This window comes from Cyprinus carpio, chromosome A13, assembly GCF_018340385.1.
Source record: "Cyprinus carpio isolate SPL01 chromosome A13, ASM1834038v1, whole genome shotgun sequence".
Taxonomy (NCBI): domain Eukaryota; kingdom Metazoa; phylum Chordata; class Actinopteri; order Cypriniformes; family Cyprinidae; genus Cyprinus; species Cyprinus carpio.
This window is the reverse complement of record NC_056584.1, coordinates 25527192-25550273: the sequence shown is the minus strand read 5'-3', so window position 1 is coordinate 25550273 and position 23082 is coordinate 25527192. Positions and strand designations below refer to the sequence as shown.

General features: G+C 36.5%; 1 protein-coding gene across 7 annotated transcripts in view; it reads left to right on the top strand.

Moving 5' to 3' along the window:
- LOC109094551 (arginyl-tRNA--protein transferase 1-like) overlaps positions 1-23082 on the top strand; it is a 76102-nt gene that overhangs the window by 9212 nt on the left and 43808 nt on the right. For 5 of the 7 annotated variants that reach the window (XM_042769501.1, XM_042769499.1, XM_042769505.1 and 2 more), the window contains 3 exons: positions 6217-6425; positions 11526-11654; positions 20768-20800. In XM_042769501.1, the coding sequence (XP_042625435.1) occupies positions 6217-6425; positions 11526-11654; positions 20768-20800 (371 nt within the window). Of the gene's footprint in view, positions 1-6216; positions 6426-11525; positions 11655-14309; positions 14439-20767; positions 20801-23082 lie in introns of all 7 variants that reach the window. The other 2 variants (XM_042769500.1, XM_042769502.1) reach the window with 2 other exon arrangements.

The following is a 23082-nucleotide window of genomic DNA, read 5'->3' as shown; positions in this document are numbered from 1 at the left end:
GCTGAAAATATCACTTTTCACATTTCACTCTTTAGCGAAATGAAATTTGAATACAAAATGTTTTCAGCTTTATCAGAAGTATTTAATGTGAGTCAACACCTTGCTTTTCTTTATAATGCTTTGAGCCCAAACATATAATAAATCCCCTGTAGACTTGATGCACAAGGACCATACGTCTCTGAATATGAATTGTAGACAGATTAAAAGTCCCATACATCTACAGGCCCCTGGAATGAGCACCCCACAGAACGGTCCGGAAATGGGAAGGTTTTATAGAGGCTCCCAAAATGAAGGGTCCTGGAATGGGAAGGTTTTATAGAGGTCCGGAAATGGGAAGGTTTTATAGAGGCTCCCAAAAGAAGAAATTCAGCTTTTCTCCATTTATGTCTGTTGTTAGTGTTGACGCAGACGGGGCTAAGTGACTGATTCCACACAGCAGGTTAGATAAGTGTGAAAAGTAAAAGCGCAAGGCACATGATTTGAGGAAGCATTTTTATACACTATTGTTCAACAGTTTGGGGTTTTAATATTTTGAATATGTTTTTGAAAGTGTCTTAAGTTCATCAAGGCTGCATTTATTTGTTCAAAAAAACAGTAAAATCAATAATATTCTGAAATGCTGATTTGATGCTCAAGAAACATTTCTGATTATTATCAGTGTTTCTCCCAAAAGAAGAAATCATTCTGACATGCTGATTAACATTTCTGATTGTGTGGAAGCATTTATTTTAAATAGATTTTTTTCAACATTATATAAATGTTTTTACTGTAACTTAATGCATCCTGAAATATATTATTTTCTTTAAAAAACTGACCTCAAACATTTGAACGGTAGCTGAAGCACAAGTTATGAACGATGTCTTTTTGAATGAAAATAATAAGCATGTTTAATTGAGCCGCATTAATTATGCTGAAACAGAAACATTCATGAATTATTTGACTGTCTGATGCAAGTTAATTTTTAACAGTTGTTGTGTCAGAAGGCCAATCATTTGTTCATTTGATTTATTTTTCATACACTAATGAAATCTGTTTATGAACACAACATGAGACCGTGTTTGAAATCCCTTCTATTTTTGAGTTGCATTTTTTAATGGAAACGGGACATTCAACAATCAAAAAATTAATGTGAGATAGGAATTGATCCATCTTGATTGCAAAAAGTTGAAGAAAGAGATTGAAAAATAATGTATTTATACTTTTGTTTTTTTTTTTTTTGTAAAGAGTATAATCTTGATAAGTCTTGGACTAAAAGACCAGGAATGTGTATTACAAAAAGTAAATTTAGATTACATTTTTTGTTGACCGAGTGCTTCAGCCTTGTGTGTTGTGTGTTGCTGTTCCAGTAAAGGCTGGTCCAGGTAGTAAAAGTGTTTCTCTTCTCCACGCCCCACTATTCCTCTTTCCATATGTTTTCCTCTCATAAAGGAGTGTGCCAGCTCTAATACACCCGGCCCTGACTCATCCCCGCACAGCAAATATACCTTCCACTGTCCCCTCAGGGAGAGTGTGTGTGTGTGTGTGTGTGTGTGTGTCGGCAGCAGTACATGCATCTGAAGGAATGTGTCTTTTGAGTTTCTGCTGCCTGTACATTAGCATGCGTAGGTGTATATGTGTGTCTATGAGCCCTCAAGGAAAGGCAGTTCTGGATTTTTTACGAACTGTTAACTGCTAGAGAGGGAGAATGTGTCTTCCGCAGGAACAGATCTGTCGGAGTTGATCTCTCGCTTGCACACAACCTCCCACTCGCAACAGCACGTGTTTACTGCTAAAGGTCTGTGTGACCTCAGTACAATCCGGTCAGTGTTTCTAGTCAAATGTGATAATATTCAGTGCATATAGGTCAGCATTTGACTGTGACCCATTTAATTAATCTTCAAACAGTCTGAGCTGTGTTCAATAGTGTGCATATTTGTACAATCATTATTATAAATATTGTAATAAGCTATTGAAAGTATTATAAATTATTATATATTATACATTATATATATATTTTTGTTACTATTTAAAATCATTTTAATTATTAGTTTAGTTCCTCCCAGAGTTTTATTCTTGTCTACTTAAGGATTCTTATCTTCATCTTTATAATTTCTTTCTTCGGTGGAGTACAAAAGAAGATATTTTGAGAAGTGTATCAGTGTTTTTTGTGCAAACAATGAAAGCTAATGGGGTCCAGTGTTGTTTGAACCCCAAATATTCCTCAAAATATCATAATTTTTGTGTTGCGCAAAACAAAGTAAGTCATACATGTTGAACTGTCCCTTTAAAAAGATTTTTCGTGCTTTAGTTGCCTTGCTTGTTGGAGTTTGTAAGGTGTTTTTTTTTTTTTTTTTTTTGTGTAGCACTGTTCAGATGTATTGTGAAAAGTTCTATACTAATATTTTTAAGTGAGTTGAACTGCAATTGCGTCAGTAACATAACACTGTTGTAACCGGGCGGAAAGTGATAAAGTGACAAGTGGTTAAAAATCCATTGCGAATTGTACTAGGGACCACAAAACCCTGTCAGCCGTGTCAAGGGAATGTGAAGATGCATTCATACGGTACTCTACTGTATTATAACCAGGCAGCGCTACTCCAGCACCCATCCTCTCAGAGTTCAGTTAAACAGTGCGAGTAACAGAACGCAGGCTGTCTTCATCCTGGATCCGGCCCAGCTTCTGCTCTAGCTCCCTCGCTCGTGTTTACTCTGGTTTGGAGGAAAGCCATTCAACGTCTCTCATCCCTTTGCCGTATTTACAACCTTGGCCGGAAACATTCCCTCCTCTAAGTCAACTGGAGGTATTAACAGGAAAAGAGGGAAGAATGAATGTTAAGAAAGAGCTAATTGTCTCAGTGGCTCTGGCTCTTTGTCGGAGGAAGTCACAGAGCAGCGCTCGGAGGTCCTGTAGGAGGTCCCACGTCTCATGTGAAGTGTGTAAAGGCCAGATTTATTTGAGGAAAGTGTAAACGGTCTGTTATCGATGTGCTTTTTAAAGCTGGTCCAAATCTGTGCGTTGTGTTGTATCCGGTTAATGCTGCACTTCTAAACATAACTTCTAAGGTGTCTAGAGTTTATTGCAGTATTACATTAAAGTAACAAAGAAAGTAAACGTTGTTCGTGGGTGAATCTCTTGGAATTTGTCCAAAACTTTTGAAATTTGTCCAAAAAAGTCCAGAACTTGTCGGGGTCAGTTTTTTTTAAGGCTATATATTATATATATAGAATTGTGGCATTATTTTAATGACAGTTAAGCTCATTCCTGTGATGCAAAGCTGTCTTTGAAAGTGTCTTAAGGTCATCAAAGCTGTATTTATTTGTTCAAAAATACAGTAAAATCAGTAATATTCTGAAATATTTAAAATTACGGTTTTCTGTTTGAATCTATTTTAAAATGTAATTTATTTCTGTGATTAAAGCTGAATTTTCAGCATCATTACTGCAGTCTTCAGTGTCACATGATCCTTCAGAAACCATTCTTATGTGCTGGTTCGCTGCAGAAGAGACATTTCTTATTATTATCAATGTTAAAACAGTTGTGCTGCTGCTTAGTATTTTTGTGAAAACTGTGGTATATTTTTTGATAGAAATAGAAAGTTCAAAAGAACAGCATTTATTTGAAATAGAAATCTTTTTTAATATTACAAATATCTTGAATGTCCCTTTTGATCAGTTTAATGTACCCTTGCTGAAAAACAAAAACAAAAAACTACTCATCATGGAAATATTTGTTGTACTGACTTTAATTTATGAATTTATTAATATATATATATTTTTTGCTGTAGTAGTAAAAAATACAGTAGTGATAATCATTACAGTGCAAAAAAAAGTTTTAGAAATAGGTTTCCTTTTCTTTATACAAATACATAATTCCTTATTTGAATTAAGTTTTATTTGGTTTATATGCTTCTGACAGGTTTTATGAGATGCACTTAGCTATGCTCGTTGTATCTCTGATGGTTTGATGGCTGACGCTCGGCGGCGGCTGGCACAGGGACATTCAGGAAATGACCCTGCTTTCCTTATTGCTCCAAACAGGATGTCGGCGTGTAAACTGTTGACATGGGATGCCGGGAGCACTCCGAGGGGCTGGCGTTGGTCCAGGGAGAATTAGAGTAGAGGGAAGAGAGAAAGAGAGGGAGGGAGAGAGGGAGCAGGTTATTGTACTCAAACCCAGATATATACTGCCAAAGTTCAAAACACATTATCACACATAAACTGTTTAGCTTGCACAGTCCAACAAATGAATCAGTTTTTGTTCTTGACTGCTAGAACAGCATGTGAAGCATTTCATTTTGCACTTCTGGTGTCAAATATGTGTGTCTGTTTTCGTAAGTGCCAGCTAATCAGTTCAGAATAGCCTACAGCCAGAAGCTGACCCATATCTAGAGACCAGAATATCACGAAAACTTTAGCAAATGCATTGCAATACCTAAAATCAGAGCAGAAAGTGCTCTGAATAATTTGCACCACTCAGATTATTCTTGGAAATTTAATTGTAGCTAGAAATGTGATTATGCTTCAGGATATGTGTGTTTTGAGGTGAAATAAGGTGATGGGGTGCTCGACAGTTGTCAGGGATGAAGGTAATGACTGGAGTGTGTGTCCAAGCGTTAGCTCAGCGTTACACCATTACTGTACACCGTATAACCCACTGTCTAATCTTTTCTCAATAGTAAATGGATGGCCGGCTGCCACCGCCGCACACTCTGAAACAGTAACCGATGCAATGACCCTCTCCATCCCCCCCTTTCCTGACCAGCCCTGCCTGTCGTTCTCGATCTGGGATTACCACCTCCTTTGGTTCCTTCAGGGCAAATGAACAACCATTTTGACACTTTCATTTAAACCTGCGAGTGGCCTGAACAATCCTCGCAAAAGCAGCGGGAGTCAACAAACAGAGGCCGTGTTGTTTTACAGCTGCGATGATGTCATGATTTCAGAGGAGTGCAAATGACTTCCATCTAAACAGGAGGACCCGGCCCTACACTTACTAATGCAAACTAGATGACTCGTTGGAGCGCACACATTGTGCTCATAACCTGCTCGAAGGATCACGCTGTCCTACCGTTCATGAACGTGCCCGCGAGCCGCTTGTGGAAACATGCTCTCACACCCGGCTACAAATGTGGGATGTGCTCAAGACCTGTTACTGATTATACCTCTCCTATAGTCTTCAATCCTCTGCCTCTTACAGTTTATGTGGTAGTCTGTAAATGGACGCAGGTTTTTCAGGCTCCTTCTGCTCTTTTTGGAGATGTCAAGTTTTCCACTGTGCTGAACTATTTATTTGACATATTTTAGACACAGGGTGTGCCTCTGCCTGTGGGCGTGCGTTCTTAAACATTACACATGCCACATATAGCTAACCAAGTCAACATAAATCAGCATTGACCAAACATTACACATGCCACATATAGCTAACCAAGTCAACATAAACATTATTCGAAATGCTAAGAAAGTTGAAAAACTTGTATATATAAATTCATCCAATAAATTCATCATGGATGAAATCGTTCTCCACCTCCTGTTTGCGGTGTCATTCAGAAATACCTCGCATAAAAATAAAGTGTAAATACTGTATCGTAACAAACTGAAAACCTTTCCTTCCATTTCCTTTGTAGAATTTTGTTACCGCCAACAATTAAACAAATTCTTTGCAAATAAAGATGCAAATACAGCCATTGTTCTACAAAAGACTGTTTTTTTTTTTAAAAGAAAGTAATAATTTTATTCAGCAAGAACACATTAAATCAAGCGCAAAAATAAAAACATTTACAATGTTACAAAAGATGTTTCAAATTTCAGTTTTTCTGAACTTTTTGTTCATTAAATAATTTTGAAAAAAATGCATCAAAGCAAACAAATCAGCATTTTAGAATGATTTCTGAAGATCATGTGACACTGAAGACTGGAGTAATGATGCTGAAAATTCAGCTTTGATCACAGGAATAAATTACATTTTACTACATATTCAAATAGAAAACAATTCTTTTAAATTGTAATAATATTTCACAATATTACTGTTTTTACTGTAGTTTTGGTCAAAGAAATGCAGCCTTGGAGAGCAGAAGAGACTTCTTTTAAATACATGAAAAAAAATACTTACCGACCACAAACTTTTGAACAGTAGTGTAATTGCTTGATGTTAGGACAATGCTGTAATGCTTGTACTGTCAATTGGTGATTTAATCAACTCATGCATATCTTCTATCATTGTTGTTTTATTAATTCTAGGTAAGGGAGCCGATCCCAGCAGGCCTCTGGGTCGGAAAGCTAAGGACATCAGGAAAGAGAGACGACTTCAAAAGGAGCAACAGAAACAGCAAGAAGCAGAGTCTTCCTCTGTGAACCCCGTCCCATCCAAATCTTCATCTAATCAGCCCAAGTCACTGGAGGAGTTCATAACGGAGTCCTTACCCAATGACCCTCTGCACCGTTTAGAGGTAACACGTCAGCTCTTCTTATATGTAATCAAGTAACTGAAACAGGCCAAAGCAAGAGAGGATGCACCAATCTCACAGCTGTAACGATCACAGTGGTTTGAGTATCCTCTGTAAATACTCCAAGCTGTTCTTTTCACAAACAGTCCTCTCTTGCTTTTGCTGCGATTGCTTGGGTGAAGTCAGCATGGGTAAACAGCCAATCTTTTTGCTTTCTAAGCAAGTCTGTATGAAAGACCATCTTATTCCCCAAATGTCCCTGGAGACAGCACTGTGCTGATTCATCCCTCGATTAGCTCGTCCACTGGATTGATTTGATTGACTTAAACGTCATTCAATTATCTTAAGTGGATAACAGTCAATGTCACTGTCATCTGAACAATGTTAGTGGTTCACCTTAGAAACAATACATGAGAAAATCCCGAGACTTCATGGCTAGGACTAAAAGCAGCTTTTGTGTACAAAACCACTTTATGTTTCATCACAAACTTTCTCATGCAAACAAACAGTTTGTGCATTTGTTTATTCAAAAGTGTAATTTGCGTGACAGACACTTGTGTTGAAATCTAAACCGTCAGAGTGTAGTGTGATGTTAGTGAGCTCCATCCTCGCAGTCTGTTTGTTGCCACTTAATCTCTCTGGTGCATATTAATGAAAACAGATGCGTTTAAAGCAGTGTGTGGAGTATCACATGTTTTCTTTCCAGACCTTATTTTATCGCTTGGGAAATGGGCGTTAGGGCTAATTTCAGTAAATCTCAGTTGTGGGGTCATTAAGCCCTCGGAGAGGGACCTCAGAGACACCCAGCCTAATGAGATGTTTACATACAGTTAATCAGACACGTGTGGAGGGTGTTTTATAATCCACAGCACACTGTAAGTGAAACATTTATTGTTTGACAGGGAACAGGTTACTTTAAGTTCATTAAATGAATGTTCTGGGTTCAGTACATATTGAGAGAATAGTTTACCCTAAAATGAAAAACACACAATAGTTTTCTTTCTTTCAAGACACAGAAAAAGGAGATCTGAGCAATGAAATATTTAGAAAAGACTAAATAAAGGAACTCCAAATGCTATATTCCAAGTCTTCTGGAGGCATTATTGCCTGATATCACCTCTCTCTGCCTTTACTTTCATTGAATGCAAAACCTCAACAGGTTTGCTTGTTGAAAGATTGGATATAACATTACACACACAAATTTAGTGAGTCTTTCTTGTAACACATTCAAAAGTTTTTATTTTTTATATTTTGCATTATTTAAATGTTTTATATTATTGTTTTATTTTAGAATGATTTCTGAAGGATCATGTGACAATGAAGATTGGAGTATTAGATGCAAAATAAAAATAAAAATCACAAGAATAAATTAAATTTTAAAATATATTTATATTCAAAACAGTTTCTGAAGGATCATGTGACAATGAAGATTGGAGTATTACATAAATGCAGCCTTGGTGAGCATAAGAGACTTCTTTCAAAAACATTTAATAAAAAATCTTGCAGACTCCAGACTTTAATCGGAAGTGTACATTTTATACATGCATATAAAATAATTTCTGTTGTAATCATTGTTGGGCCACAAAAGCTTTTTGCTCATGGTTAACTTGTATTGAACCCAGAACATTACTTTAAACTTTATATGTGTCTGTGCTTTCTCAAGATTTATTATGACAGAATGCGATTATCAAAATCACCCAAATACACCTGCAGAGGGCAGTAGAGACACATTCTAACTTTCCCCCACACTGAATATCTTGTCAAGTTCTGATTTGTATAGATTTCGTCTACTTTGAAATCTCTGAGCTGTTTTGACAGCGCTTCTCTCTCTTCGTCTGGGTTACTCCTCACAGACTTAATCAAATGTCTAGATCTCAAGAGAATCGCTCTGCAGATTAGAAGACTTTACTTATGTTTATCTGAAACTAAAGTCGCAAATATCTTCATTAACTTGGCCAAGCAATAATAAGAGATGTCCAGTGAGGGCCAAATAAAATAAAGCTGAAGCTAAATCTCCCAGTCATGCTCTTCTGGGGTACTCGTCCAATGAAAATGTCTCTGTGAGAGGTCCTTTAATTAGGAACAGCTTCGCCAGTCAATTAAATGTTTCTTGGAGGACTGGATCTTGATTTGCCTCCTCACTTCTGAGGCCAGTTCTTCTTTGTGCAAACACAGATGATCCTGTTAGATGTCAAGCTCAGTTTTACTAATCAAACATAACATTTGATCCCACACAATTTGCTTTAAACTGATGTCAGACTTTTACACATTACACAGCAAGGTAAATGAGGTTTAGTCTCACTTTATCTTCAGAGTGTCACAGAATGACTTGACTGTCATGTATATTCATAGTTGTGACCTGCATTTTGTAAATGTATATGCTTATTTTAATAAGAATCAATGAAGTTTTCTATTAATAACCTGGTTTAATGCATCTTGACCTGCCTAACGTCAACATCTCTCTTAAATCACCCATACATTTGTGTATGTATATATATTTGTGTATATATATATATATATATATATATATAGATAGCTGCTGGCTGGATTTTGAAAAAATAATTTTTCCTTTGAAATTTATATCTTAACCTAAAGTATTGGTCATCGTTATTTTAGCTTCTCTTTATTTCCTGTGTTTGACTGTGGCTGCTAATGCAATGTAATGAAAGCCAGTTCAGCTGCAGCTAGAAGTTCAGGAAGTTTCCTTTGTAACAGTATACAGTAAGGAGACACTTAGAGATGGATTCACTGCAGGTCTGTGTTTAATCATTAGTGCTGGAAGTCATATGTAATCGTCTGCTCTACAGTTTGCATTACATTGAGAATCAGGAAGTGGTTCTTTATAAATGTATAGCTAGTACAAATGAACAGATTTCTGGAGACACAGTAATGTTCTTCCAAAATCTGTTGAGAAAATGCACAACTAATTGCATTACACAGTTGATGATCTAAATTATATTATTAGAGAGTCTCATGAAGCCTGTTAAGAACATGCCCAGGTCATATTTTAGTAATTTGGGTCATAATAATTAATAAGTAATTCATAATTGGGTTATATAATTCCTATTTTGTTAATGCAAAGAAGTTTTTCTTTTTATTTTCAAGGTGAAATATGACATGGACATGTTCTCATGAGAGTCACCCTTTTAAAGATACATAATCATTTTACATACATAATAATAATAATAATAATAATAATAATAATAATTTTTTAATTTTTTGTTGCTGAACTCATGCTGAATCTTACCCAAGCAAACAAAGGTTGTAATGTGATGAATATGGGTTACTGTTATATATTTTTTTTCATTCTACCACTGATTTGCAGATGTATGAGTGAATCTCATTCTGAGCGTATGTGTGTATATATATATATATATATATATATATATATGTATATATATATATATATATATATAATGTATGTATGTATGTATATATATATGTATGTATATATATATATATATAATATTAGGGGAGTAACGATATTCAAACTGATTTGAAAAACTGCAATACATCTCCCACGGTACGTACCACGGTATTCTCATGGCATACCGCAATACCCTCTGCTGAGACATTTCAAACGCGTACGCCATGAATCACTTTGAAAATGAAGGTACCATTAAGGACAACATGTGCAAAACAAATCTGTCATATAGGCTACATAAAATTATAATGAAAACACTGTTAAAGAATATGCCTTGTTTCAGCGTGTTGTTATGGAAAGAATGCATCCACAGAGTTAAGTTCATTTGTGCAGCCTTTTGTTCTTTTATTGTATATTATTTGATTTTTTGTGTTGTTTTGTGATTATCTCTTCAGCGTGCAGCGCAAGCAGCACAAACAACAATGTCATATAAATAAAAATTTAATGAGAACACTATTATAATAAAACGCTGTGAATTTATAGAGTTCAGTTGCCATGTTTCTGTGATTTTGTGCAATATAATCAGGGCCTGAATTTCGCTGCAGGATTGCGGGCATTGTGCGTAATTCCACAGATTCCTGCAGGATTTGCGATTATAAAGCGGGGAATTCCCGCAAACATTTCTGCACTATAGCATGTAGGTTTAATCCAAACAGATTATCAGAGCAGATCAGTCATTATAAAACTTTCACAAACAGTGTGAGTGATTGGGATTGAGTGATACTACATCTTCTCCCACTCTTTCAAAATGCACAAATGGCCTTACATCCATAATATCCACGTTGAGTTTGCTCTGCAAGTGAGCTGCACTCTGCAATACAAGACCAGCGCACGCTTCAGACAGTTGACGGAATTGTCACTTGCATGTCATTTTAAGTCATGCCAATTTAAACATTTAAGCTAATTTAACCCATAAAGTACTTGTGCACTCTATGACGATTTAGACAGTTGACGGAATTGTCACTTGCATGTCATTCCGCCTCTATGTGTTTCTGTTTTAAAAGTTTGAGATTATTTAGTGTATAATTTAGTTGTGCACTCTGTGAGTCATGCCAATTTTAAGTTTTGTTGTCTAGTGACTTGTTTGCATTAGTTTGGCATTAATTAATTTTATTTTCATTTAAGTAATGTTGTCTAGTGACTTGTTTGTAAAGTCTGTCTTTCACAAACAGTGTGATAATTAATGTTTGTTAATGCATTAATTATGTGAACTAATAGAGAGCAATTATTGTTGTTGTTATTATTATTATTATTATTATTATCATCATCATCATTATTACATTAAAAGTGAATCTAGTGTTCTATAACATTACTGGTACCATGCCATGAACTCTACCCCTCACAGCAAATCAAACAGTGGCTCCAAAACTGTGATATGAACCTAACAGTAGCATATCGTTACACCCCTAATATTTAAAATATTTAAATTGTAAATGTACAAATTAGCTTTATTTCTGTTTTTTGGATTGGACATGTTCTTCATGAGATTCACTCATGTGCTGTAAAGAGAACTGCATGTACAGTTTGTTTTTTATTCTGTTTTCATTCCAAATCATAAGATGTTCCATGCTCGCTGTTCTCCTGCAGTGTTTGTACTATTAACTTTATCTTGGCATGTTTCTTGGAAACAGTCTATCATTTTTCTGTTTAACCCTCTGATGCTCGTCCTCATGTTGAAGGTGAGGCTAGTGCGCTCCAAACCTCCCAGTCCACAGTTCAAAGCTTCGTTTGACGCCTCGTACCAAGTGTACAAACTCTACCAGATGGCCATTCACAAGGACCCGCCTGACAAACCTACCGAGAGCCAGGTCAGGGGATCCACCGCTGAAGGGCTTTCTCTTAGCTGTTGAGCACATTTGACATGGCCACGCTTCTACGTTTGTCTTAAAACCAAATAAGGTTTTGAGGGTTTTGACTTGTGATGCATGGGACAGAAAGAGTCCAAGATGGATGAAAATGTGAAAGAGCATGAGGCAGAAACAGAAGAATGTTCAACTGGAAGCGAGAAATCACAAGTGCAGTGACTTTAATGAGCAGTGTTTTAAAACAGCAGTGAGGAGGAGGAAACCCATAGCAAGCAGACAGGAAATGAGGAAAGGCTGAAGCAGTAAGACATGAAAAAAATGGAGGTTAGCCATGGAAACTCCACGAAACAGTATGAATCCAATCCTGAAAAGAGGGCGAAAGAGAAATGGAAAGGAAATGAGGAAAACGCTCTCATCTGCACTGTGTGGGCAGTGTTTCTACAGGTGTCCGTGTAAAACGAGGAGTTTGTTGCTGTTGAGATCTTTAGATTCTTGTACTGGTGTTTTCCTTCCACTTTCATATTCTCAAGTCAAACAGCAGTTTTAGCCAAACATCATCTTGTAGGCAGTGCACCTTCACTGAATGTTCTGTTTGTTGGATTTGCTCATGATATGCTCCTGTAATTTTCATGCAGCCTCAATTTTTATTTAAAATTCTTGTTTTTATTGCTATGTGACTTTTTTTTTTTTACCTCTGTTAGAGGACAGGATGAGCAGAATAAATGTTTAAGAGCTTAAACTTTCATCCCACACACGTGCACCTTAGCTTAATGTGTGAAAACAAATGCGCTAACAGCTCTGAATGAAAACTACAGTTTTGCAATTGTTTTCTAAGTTTTTGTAATTCTTTGACTAATGTGAGAAATTACAGTTCATTAACATTAATTTGCGTCATCATCAGTGTTTCCTGTTATAGCGCCAAAGCTGAATCAACAACCCAGTGACATAACATATTTTAGCTTATTTAGCAGCTTGTCTGAATATGATGTGATGGAAGCGACAGACTGGCCACTGTAAAATACATAATCATTTCTCTGCCACTGCTAATAGATGCATGTTGCTAGTTGCATGTGGTAACAAACATATGCTGTGATGTGGTTCTGTTGATGTCTGACACGACCAGATGGCTCTTTTGAGTAATGAGTAGGTCAAACCCATTTGCAGAAAAGTCTAAATCAGTTGGAGATGTGTTTTTGTCGCTCAAAAACAAAGCCAGGATCCATCACCAGAATATCGTATAAAATGCAACTAAAAACACATTAGCTTACATGATGGAAACATTGTAATGTGTTTAAGTTGTTTAACTAGATTAGAGAATATATGGGAAACTCTGCATGGGACCTTTTTGTTGTGATTTGGGCTGAATTGGTGTTGCAGTTCAGTCTTTCGCTTTTTAAATTATTTTGTTATTTCTGCCCTCGCTTTATGACAGTTCCAAGTTATTGAAGTGTTTATGAATGCTTTGTGTATGTGTGTGTGTACACATTAAATGATGCCATGTTACTGATGCCCTACTGCATATATTTCTCTCAAACATGCTGGTTTTGTTTGGCTTGAGTTGACACATTGAAAAAGATCAAGCTTGGAATGAGTGTTTTTAAATTTCTTTCTTTCTTTTTTAAATCTGTCAAGGGACCAGTGCTTATCCCACTGCCCCGTTGACATAGTGTTAACTGTAATTCATTCAGTTCATTGACTGTCTGTGTCAGTGATTTTATGCCTTGAGTAGAGCTTCACAGCCCCAGTGCACCAGCCTCACCTTCAGCCTCCTGTTTCCCTACATTTAGTTTAAATCCATGAAACACATTCCCTTCCCTGTCTAACTCAACACAGAAACAAGTTACTCTGTCATATTTATCTGTATATCTTATGTGCTTCATTGTCCTTTGATGCATCAGAATATTCTAATATAAACAGTGTAACTGTGCACTTCTTTTACACTGTTCAAATTTTCCAAACTATATCATATCACATTTATGCCTTAATGACTTCCAGTGTCAGCCTTATCAGACTGATAGTTTATAAGATCACTAATATTAATCATTATTGGTATGGTGACAGCCATATTGTACATCCCTGCAAAAAATACTTTAAATATGCTAAATTAACAACAAAGTGAGACAGTTTGGGAATGCAATTACATTATTTTTGGGTTCATATTTACCCTTAGGCTGTCTTTATTTCAGAAGATGCAGTAATGATTTTAAGAATCTTTATGTAATTTTTTCCTCCACATCAAATCTGACAAGTTTAATTACATTCTGAACCACTTTCATATGATCAATTAGTTAGTTACTTAAGTTTTAGACTGCATTGCCTGTTCAGACCAGTGTCTGATATGGGTCACATTTAAAAGGTCATGTGAACAGAACTTTGGCTTGCAGTGTGAATATGAACCCAAAAACACTCCAAATGTGATGTATACAGTGCTGTTGAAATGATTTCATTCTTATTTTTGTATTAACCACTCCCCTTATCCACACATTCATGTCCTTTTTCCTTCATTCTCCCCATCCTCCACTGTTTATGTCCTTTTTTTATTTCCCATTATTCTTTTTTGATTTCCTATTGTCCTTCAATCTTTCTTATTCAATCATCTTTTCCTCGCGTGCCGTTTTGTTGTTCTTCCTCACTCTAATCGTCCCTTCATCACTCTGGGTGAGGCTAGTGCCAGTCAGTTTTGAGGACCCGGACTTCCTGGCATCGTATGAGCAGTCAGCAGCACTGTACGCCCGCTACCAGATGACCGTTCACGGCGATGCTCCGTACGAGTGCGGGGAGAGCGAGGTACAGACTGAAACATGTCACATTCACAACTACATGAAACACTCAACCGGTTGACCTGAAGCTCTGCTCACTAACTCACAAATTTACATGTACATCCCACGGACACATTAGCTTTTTTTCTCTGCCAATTTGATTGAAAATTGTTTCAAATAAAAAAAAATTTCAGTGCATTAAATGCATAAAATATTCAAAAGGATTGCACAGATTTAGTGTGGTTCTATGTATTCTGTACAATGCTTCTGCCTGAATGCACTGATTTTATAATGACTGCCATAAAAAAAACTAAATCAGAGGCTAGATATGTATATAGATTCCTCAAAGAACATTGCACGTCACAGTAGGAGCTTTATTATACGTTTGTTTTGTTGAGGGGTTGATGCTAAATGTGAAATGAAGATTGCAAATGTTTTTTGACTGAGCAGATTTTGGCCCATATATATTTAATGCAGCCAAAGTTGTTTTATTGCATCTTTCCCGTGTTCATTGGTTTTATTAATATCCCCCTTGATGTGTTTAGTAACAGCCGTGCAGTAGTAGAAATGTATGACAGTAGTGTGTTGAGTCACTGAGCTGCAAGATCCCATAACTTTTCATTAAAGATGATTGTTGCTGAATAAAAAGCTGCTGTAATAATTATATAGTACGTGCAGAACAACATGAACAATTGTCTGGATTGGTCAGTGTTTTGGTAGAGAGTGAATCAGGACTGGATGGATCTGTTGAGATGTAAGAGGGTAAAACTCTTCTACCGTGTGTTATTTCAGTCTTCGACTGGGTCGGGCCGCACACACACGCCCTGCTCTGTGAAACACAGCCATAACTCAATTACGAGTCATAAAAGAAGCAACATTTGCAGTCTGGAAGCATTTAGGGTATCTTTACATTATTAAAACGCTGTCAGGAGGACAGGGAGGCAGAGAGAAATAAAATTTTATATAAAGAATGATAAAAAAAAAAAGCTTTGGTGGTTTTTACAATGAAAAGCTACACTGACAAACAGGTCATGAATATAATGAAATTGTGGTTTCATTTGAAATGTAACTGATTTTGGAAGGTTTTTAAGTATAAAATGAGAGTAGTTTGTGATGTTGATGATAGATCAGATGTGTTTTGGAGTCTAAAGACACCAGATTGTCTACATTTTTGGAGCTTTTTAGTGTGACCTAACAGAGTATTGAGCAAGCGCTAGCGACAAATCTAGATTCATCTTACTGCATTCAGTGAGGCTTGTTGAAGTCAGTCAACAGGTTAATAGCTTATGGATCTGTGGTTTGTGAATGCTCTGTAAATACAGTTTTTATCTTTGCAGTGTAGACACTCTCATGTCGTGTTGTTTTAATGCAGTGCAACTGTACATTAAGACCTGAAACATACTCCACACATGTACACTATTGTTCAAATTTTGGGGGCAGTTTTTAAATATTTTTCAAAGAAGTCACTTATGCTCACCAAGGCTGCATTTATGATAGATTAAAAAAAAAAAAACCTGCAAATGTTATTACAATTTAAAATAACTGTTTCCTATTTGAATATATTTTAAAATAGAATTTATTCCTGTGATCAAAGCTGAATTTTCAGCATCATTACTCCAGTCTTCAGTGTCACATCATCCTTCAGAAATCATTCTAATATGCTGATTTGATGCTCAAGAGACATTTCAGATCAGTGCTGAAAACAGTTGTGCTGCTTAATACATTTGTGGAAACCGTGAAAAGTTTTATTTTCAAGATTCTTTGATGAATAGAAAATTTTAAATATCTTTACTGTCACTTTCACTAATCAATTTAATGCATCCTTATTGAATCAAAGTATTAATTTCATTAAAAAAAAAAAATTCCACAAAATTTGGAACAGTTTGTATGTGAACATATATACAGTAGTCAACATTTGAAGTGGATCAAATAGTTTCATCAAAGTTGTCCTAAAACCAAAACAATACCTATTCTTGTCTCAGGACAACTTTGATGAACTTTTGTGATCCATTTCAAATGTTAACTACTGTCATGGTGGAGCAACAGTGTAGAAAATGCAATAGAACATGCATCTGAAATCCTCAATGTTTATAGCTTGTTAAGTGAATAACACGTCTGATGTAATGGAACAGGTGTCAGAAGGGAACTCTATCACCCCTTTGAGACCTCAAAGTTTTTTACTGCCACAGTCTTGCGCTTGCATTGTGTCGACCATGCATTTACGTTTGCAGAATCTGTTTCTGGTCTCAAACACTCTCTCTCTGTTAGGACAGAGCATTGGTAGACAGACACTGAGGGTAAACAGGATGTGGACCTACTTGACATTCTCAGTAACCTGAGAGAGGCCTTTGTCACCGTTAGGCCTGGAAACCAGCTCGGCTCTGCCAGCAGCAAATGAATAAATCCTCATGCTCGTAAAATGTGGGAATTAATAAATAATAAGTCATCAGAGCCGACCGCCTCCTGCCAGATTCTTTCCTGGTGCCATAACAGAGTTCTATTTATAGTGTGGAAGGTGTGCATATGTTTGCATTAGCATTCCACTCAGATGTGAGAAATGGGTCTGTATGCATAAAGTGAAGTGGGGAGTTTCTTCAAGTCATTTGTCTCTCACCCCATTCTCAGTTCTTGCTTTAATTTCCTTCTTTCATCCTCTGCCTCCTCATGCCATTTGCTAGTGGATCTGGCCTGCTTCAGCCACTTTATTTTCCCTGTCTGTCTGAAATCTCATTGATTTTGTGATTAATTTGATATGAATTTGAATCATGTGAAATAAATTCAGAAATTAAAGTTTTGGGTCTGAAAGATTTTTAAATGTTTTGACAGAAGTCTTTTCGGCTCTCCAAGTCTGCATTTATTTGATAAAAAAATACAGTAAAAACAGTAATATTCTGAAATATTATTATAGTTTAAAAGAACAGTTTTCTATTGTAATATATTTTATAATGCTATTTATTCCTGTGATGCAAAGCTGAATTGTTAGCTGCCATTACTGCTGTCTTTAGTGTCTTTCAGACATCATTCTAATATGCTGATTTGCTGTTATTATCAGTGCTTTTGTAGAAACCGTGATTAAAGTAAATGTTGGAGTTTTGGGGTTGGTCATGCAGTAACCCATTTCTCTCAAAAATCTCAGTGGAAATGAATGACTTCTGGTCATTGTGTTGCTTGAAATCAGTGTGAATGAAGTCAGTTGTGAGTGGAAGACTGTAACTGGGACCCAAACACACAGACAGAGGCAGGGATTGCTGCTGTTGTATTCTGATGTAGTGAGGCGTGACTGAGTTCCTACACGTGTGGCATGGATTTTCAGCAAAACAAATCCTGTTAAAACGGTATTTCCTCCTCCTAATGACACATTAACTAATTATACGGAGTAGGACCGGGGAGGAGAGGAGGAACACAAATCGATTCATGCACGTTTATTCTTACCAGCAGAATTTGTTTTACAAAAACTAGGGTCTCAGACTTTTAAGTGTTAGTATATGCATTTGCTGTTGAATGATGCATGGCATTTTCCAAAATTAGCCGTTTTTCTTAAAACTCCTTTTCACTTGATTATTATTTTTTTAATGTTCAAAAATATTAACTAGTTAAATGAAGTATGGTGTTGCCTTATTACCTCTCGGACAGATGTAGGTTGGTCTAAACAGTAGATTTCACGGTCTGTTAAGGGCCGATCCTTAACGTTCACTACGTTCTGCCTAATTTCAAACTAGCAGAGCTTTTAATCCCTGCTGAGCCGTTTCACTTACTACTTTTGGTCAGAGTTCACCTTTTCGTTTTCACAAAAGGCCATTTTGGAACGTCTCGGAACAAGATTTGAAGAAGGGCTACAGAGAGAATGACGCTGATGAAAGAAGCACGAATGCTTGTGTTTAATAACAGGTTTCTCTTTCAACATCAAGATTCAATGAGAAAAAAAAAACTTTTCCCACCAGGTATTGACTGAATAATAAAAAGCAGGATTTGAGAGGTTGAGAAATTAAAGGGCTTGGTGATGTGAGATACTTGGTTTGGAGAAAACATTTAGTTTTTGTTTTTCCTCTTCTTGACTTAATTTTTTCCCCCCATTCTATTTTCTTTTCCAATATTTTACTAATTTCTTCATTTTCTTTTTTCTTCTTATTTTAATAGTTCCAATTTTATTTATTTTTGTTCCTTTCAACTTTCTTTTTCTTTCTTTATTCTTTCATTTCTCTTTTAAAAATATTTTTCCATTTTATTTTCCTTTAAATTTTTTACTTTTCCATTTATGTTCTTTCCCTTTTTTTCGCTTTTCTTACTTTTTTCTTTCACTTTATTTTTTGTCTTTCCTTTTTCACTTCATTCTTTTCTTTTTCACTTCATTCTTTTCTTTTTCACTTCATTCTTTTCTCTCTCTTTAACTTCTTTTCTTCTGTGCATGTAAATGTAAATCCACATGTGAATGTTGGCATCTTAATGCTGTCCAGTCCAAGTTAGTAACCAGGCTGGGTCACGGCTGCCAGGCTCCAGGAGATCGGCAAGAAGACTAATGGAAATATGCAAGGCTGCGTTGTCCTCTCTCATAGAGCCGTTACCCACAAACCCCCCTGTTGAGTGCCTGGCAGCACAGGAGAGAGTCTTTGGCAGCTTTTACCCCCCGAGCAACTCACTGCACCCCTCTCCCATATCCCATCTCAGTTCCACTTTCCCAACAATACGTTTCTCTTTCGAAACCGCCCGGAGAGGTAAACAAATTGAACCTTATTGCAAAAGACTCAGTTGTTGATATAAGCCATACAGTTTTAAGTATAACAGTTCTCTGAAAAGTGTATATGTTCAAGAACGGAACTGAAAATCATAAATTGTGTGGTTGTAGTATATTTAGGATATTCTTGATTCCCAGCCCACATACGCTATTAGCCCTCTAAACATCACAGATGCAGAAATCACCATATGGAGTTTGTAACTGCTGACTAATTCTCTCCAACCCTCTCGCGGTCCAATGAGCGGAGCTGCTCACGCTTGTTTTGCAGCATTTTAAACCACAGGAGCCTGGTTTTGCCCGATTACAAGCAGACCCTCTTTGTGTGTGTCTGTATGGAGGGGGATAGGGAGTTTGTTACATGGAACCAAATGTAATTCCATCGAATTTATTCTGATGAAGATCTGGAAGCAGCGGCTTCATTTTAAGGTTTCTCGAAGTCTAATGGAGTGAATGTGGATGAATAGTCATTTAGTTTATATAAGCTCTTTCTCTCTCTCTCTCTCTATCACACAGGTCTGTAGATAAGCATTGACAACCAGCTAAAACACACAAACATGCTACTGAAAGTGCCAATGATCATGGATTGTTTTTTTCTGTATATTTCTGTCTTCTCTGTGTGTGTGGTTTGAATGTTTGGATGAAGTTTATTGATCTGATCAGTGTTGTCTCACACTTCCTATATTTTTTTAGTTGCAATTAGGCACTTTTTTGTTATATTTATGGGGTGCAGCAATTAAAGCAACTTGATGTTATTCATTTTCAGTAGTATTTTGCCAAATAAGCGTCAGGGACATGTTGCTATTCATGCAAAGAATGCATCATATAAGTCACTCTTACTGCCTTATGCATGGTTGTCAAATGTGTTTTGTGTCCTAACATGCTGTGTGTGTTCTTTTGTCCTTATTGTCATTTCTAGGCCTTATTTGTGATCTAAAGAGAGAAACACAGTACCCAAATCACCTGTCAGTCATCAATAACAACTAAAGTCCATCTTGGCACAGAAGAAAATGCTTTAGCAAAGATCAAGTTATTTAAAACCTCCTTGAATAAACGTCTTGCTTTTTCTCCTCCTTCACAATGCTAGCCAGTTACTGCCGCCTCGCTTCGGGCCAAAACAAATGAATGACCGAACAGCTACTCATTGTGAAATTAAGTCAACAATATTAAACGTCTTACATCAGTGTGATTACAAAAGTTGCAATTGTGTGTTTTGTTGTTGAGCCAAGTTTTTTTCCAACTCTTTTAGATAAAGGAGAATTGAAAACATTTGGAAGTCCAAGTGAAGATTTAAAGCATTGACCTGTTTGTTAGAGCATTGCAACCAGCCCGACACTGCAAAATGTTGTTTGCAGACATGTTGTCATTAATCTATACTCAGTTTTCTATGTGCATGATCGTGTGTAGGTATTGTAGATAGAGTGAAGCGTTGTCAGGCATTAGCTGTCTTATAAGGGATCTGAGTTAGCGAAGGCTGCAGGAGAGATGTTTGATAAAATCACACAAAAGGCCATATCAAATGTGCTCAGCTGTATTCATGAGACTGCCCACCAACTATATCTTTTGTATTTTGTCATATGCACATGAATGTAAAGTAACACATTTTTTCTACCTCTTTCCCCTCACAGTTCAAGAGGTTCCTCTGTGACTCTCCTTTAGAGGTAAGTCTTTTTTAGAGTTGCCTTTCTTTCTGAAGTCTTGGCCAATTCAGAGGACTTTCCTTTGAAATTGCACAGGTCCAGTATAGTCTCAAAACAGATGATTTAATCATTTTCATCAGTAGTTCCATACGGATCATAGTCTTAAAATTTCTTCTGGTTTCTAGTGAAGTCCTGGTTCTGCTGAAGAACTCAAAGTATGCATATAGTTTCCATTGGTGGTCATTATAATTACTGCGAAATGATTTTGCACAGAACCTCTTTATACAAAATTGTATATATTTTTTCTTTTGATTTTAAAGGAGTATATGACTCAGAGATTCTTGACAGGCTTTGTGAGATACTTTTATGTATTTATGTAAAACCTTAGGGCAATGCCACATGAGAGTAAGAATGTTAATTTTGCGCAGTCTATAGGAGAGCTGCAGTGAGACAAACAACATGTGGAAACGGCTCTCTGGGTAGCAGTGTAATTGTTGGGATGTTTGTTTGTCATGAAACAATGGAAAAAGTTTCAAGTGTTGTCCAAACCAACCACATTTCTGTGCAGCATGGCATGGCCACACACACAGGACACAAACAAAGAGCCGACTGTGATGTGAAATTGTCCCTGACAGATGATCGTGTCTCTGTCATGTCCAGCTGCCGTCGTTAAGAATCCGCTTGTTGTGTTACTTTATTACTGAGGAGCAGAAGAGGACATTAAAGGGCAAATGTGGCTGGGCAAATGTTTGTTTGGGATGTTAAAATGTGGTTGAATGGAGGAGGTTGAACATCTTATTGACTTTGCTTTTCCATAAAAAAAAAAGTACTTTATGAATTACAGAAAAGTACTGTGGCAGGGTACAAATGAAGAGTTTGGTTCCAAAACGCAATAAATCCACTTTGATTAATTTGAGGACAAATATGATTTCTTTACCAAGAAAGTGGCAAGATAAAAACCACTATTTTCTCACATAGCATCTTTAGGTTATAATAAAATAAAAAATTCAAATCCAGATTTTGATTTTCAAAGATTTACTATGAAATTATATTATTTTTCCCCCCTAAAAAGCAATAAATCCATGACACTTTTTTTTTTTTTTTTTTGAATCAATATAAAAGTTATTTTTCATATTGAAACTGTTGAGAAAACACAAAATAAGTTGATCTACATTTGCTCTGCCCACACTGTGGGCATGTTTGCTGGGACAGCCTCTGAACTTGGTCAATACTAATCTTATATACAGGCACTGGACTACATTCAATCAGTCATCGCTCCGAAAATGAATTCAACGGGTAGTCATGAAAATGTCTACAATCAAGACTGTCATAAAGCCATGTTAAGACCGATTTTCATATGAATCCTTATAAAGACCAGCGCCAACCATTGACGTCACATCATCTCTGCATCGCTTTTGGGGTGCCATGTTTGCTGGGACGCCTTGTATTTTAAGCACTGTGCAGAATCTTATTAAAAAGCCTGGCCTTTACATTGAACTCATTCCAGTACAAGGGGGATTGCAGTGGGTCTATTTAACATGTGACTCACATTCAGCCGCTGCCTATTGAAAGAATTCTAACGGGAGCTTCCTCTGCATTTTTTAAAAAGGTGGTTATAAAATTGTCAAGGAACTCTTCCTAAACTCTGCTTTCCCCCTTTGGATGTGGAGGGAATACTTTCACATGCATCTTTTGGCTTTATAGCAAACTGAAAATTTTAGTTTAATTTTGCTATTAGCTCAGATTTTGTCAAGGCTTTAACTCCAACGTCAAACACGTTTTAGCTGCCGATGGTGTAAACTCCAGGTCTCCTTACTTTTTAGGTTATGTTTGTTGCAAACACTTACTTTTTTTTCCTGTGTCAAAGGCTGAATTTTTTTGTGAAAAATCAGCTGCCATTATATGTTGTTAATTTTCGTTTCATTTCATTCTGTTTGCAAACGTTTTTAAAGCCATGGTCAGAATAGTTAAATTTACAAAGAATTGATTTCTGTTGTAAAAGGGAAAAATTATTGCTAATGAAGATTGTTAGTAGCAAAATGCTTTATTTATTCCTGTGATCAAGTTGAATTTTCAGCATCATTAATTCAGAAAAATCTGCCATTAGTCACATTGGTCCTGTTCAGCTGAATTTTCATTCATTAACAGCACCATGGTCCCTTGAAATTGTGTCACATGATCTTCAGAAATCATTCTAATATGCTGATTTGCAGCTCAGAAAACATTTCTTATTATTTTTATGTGAAAACTGTGACACATTGTTGTTTTTCAGGATTCTTTGATGAATAGAAAAATCTAAAGAC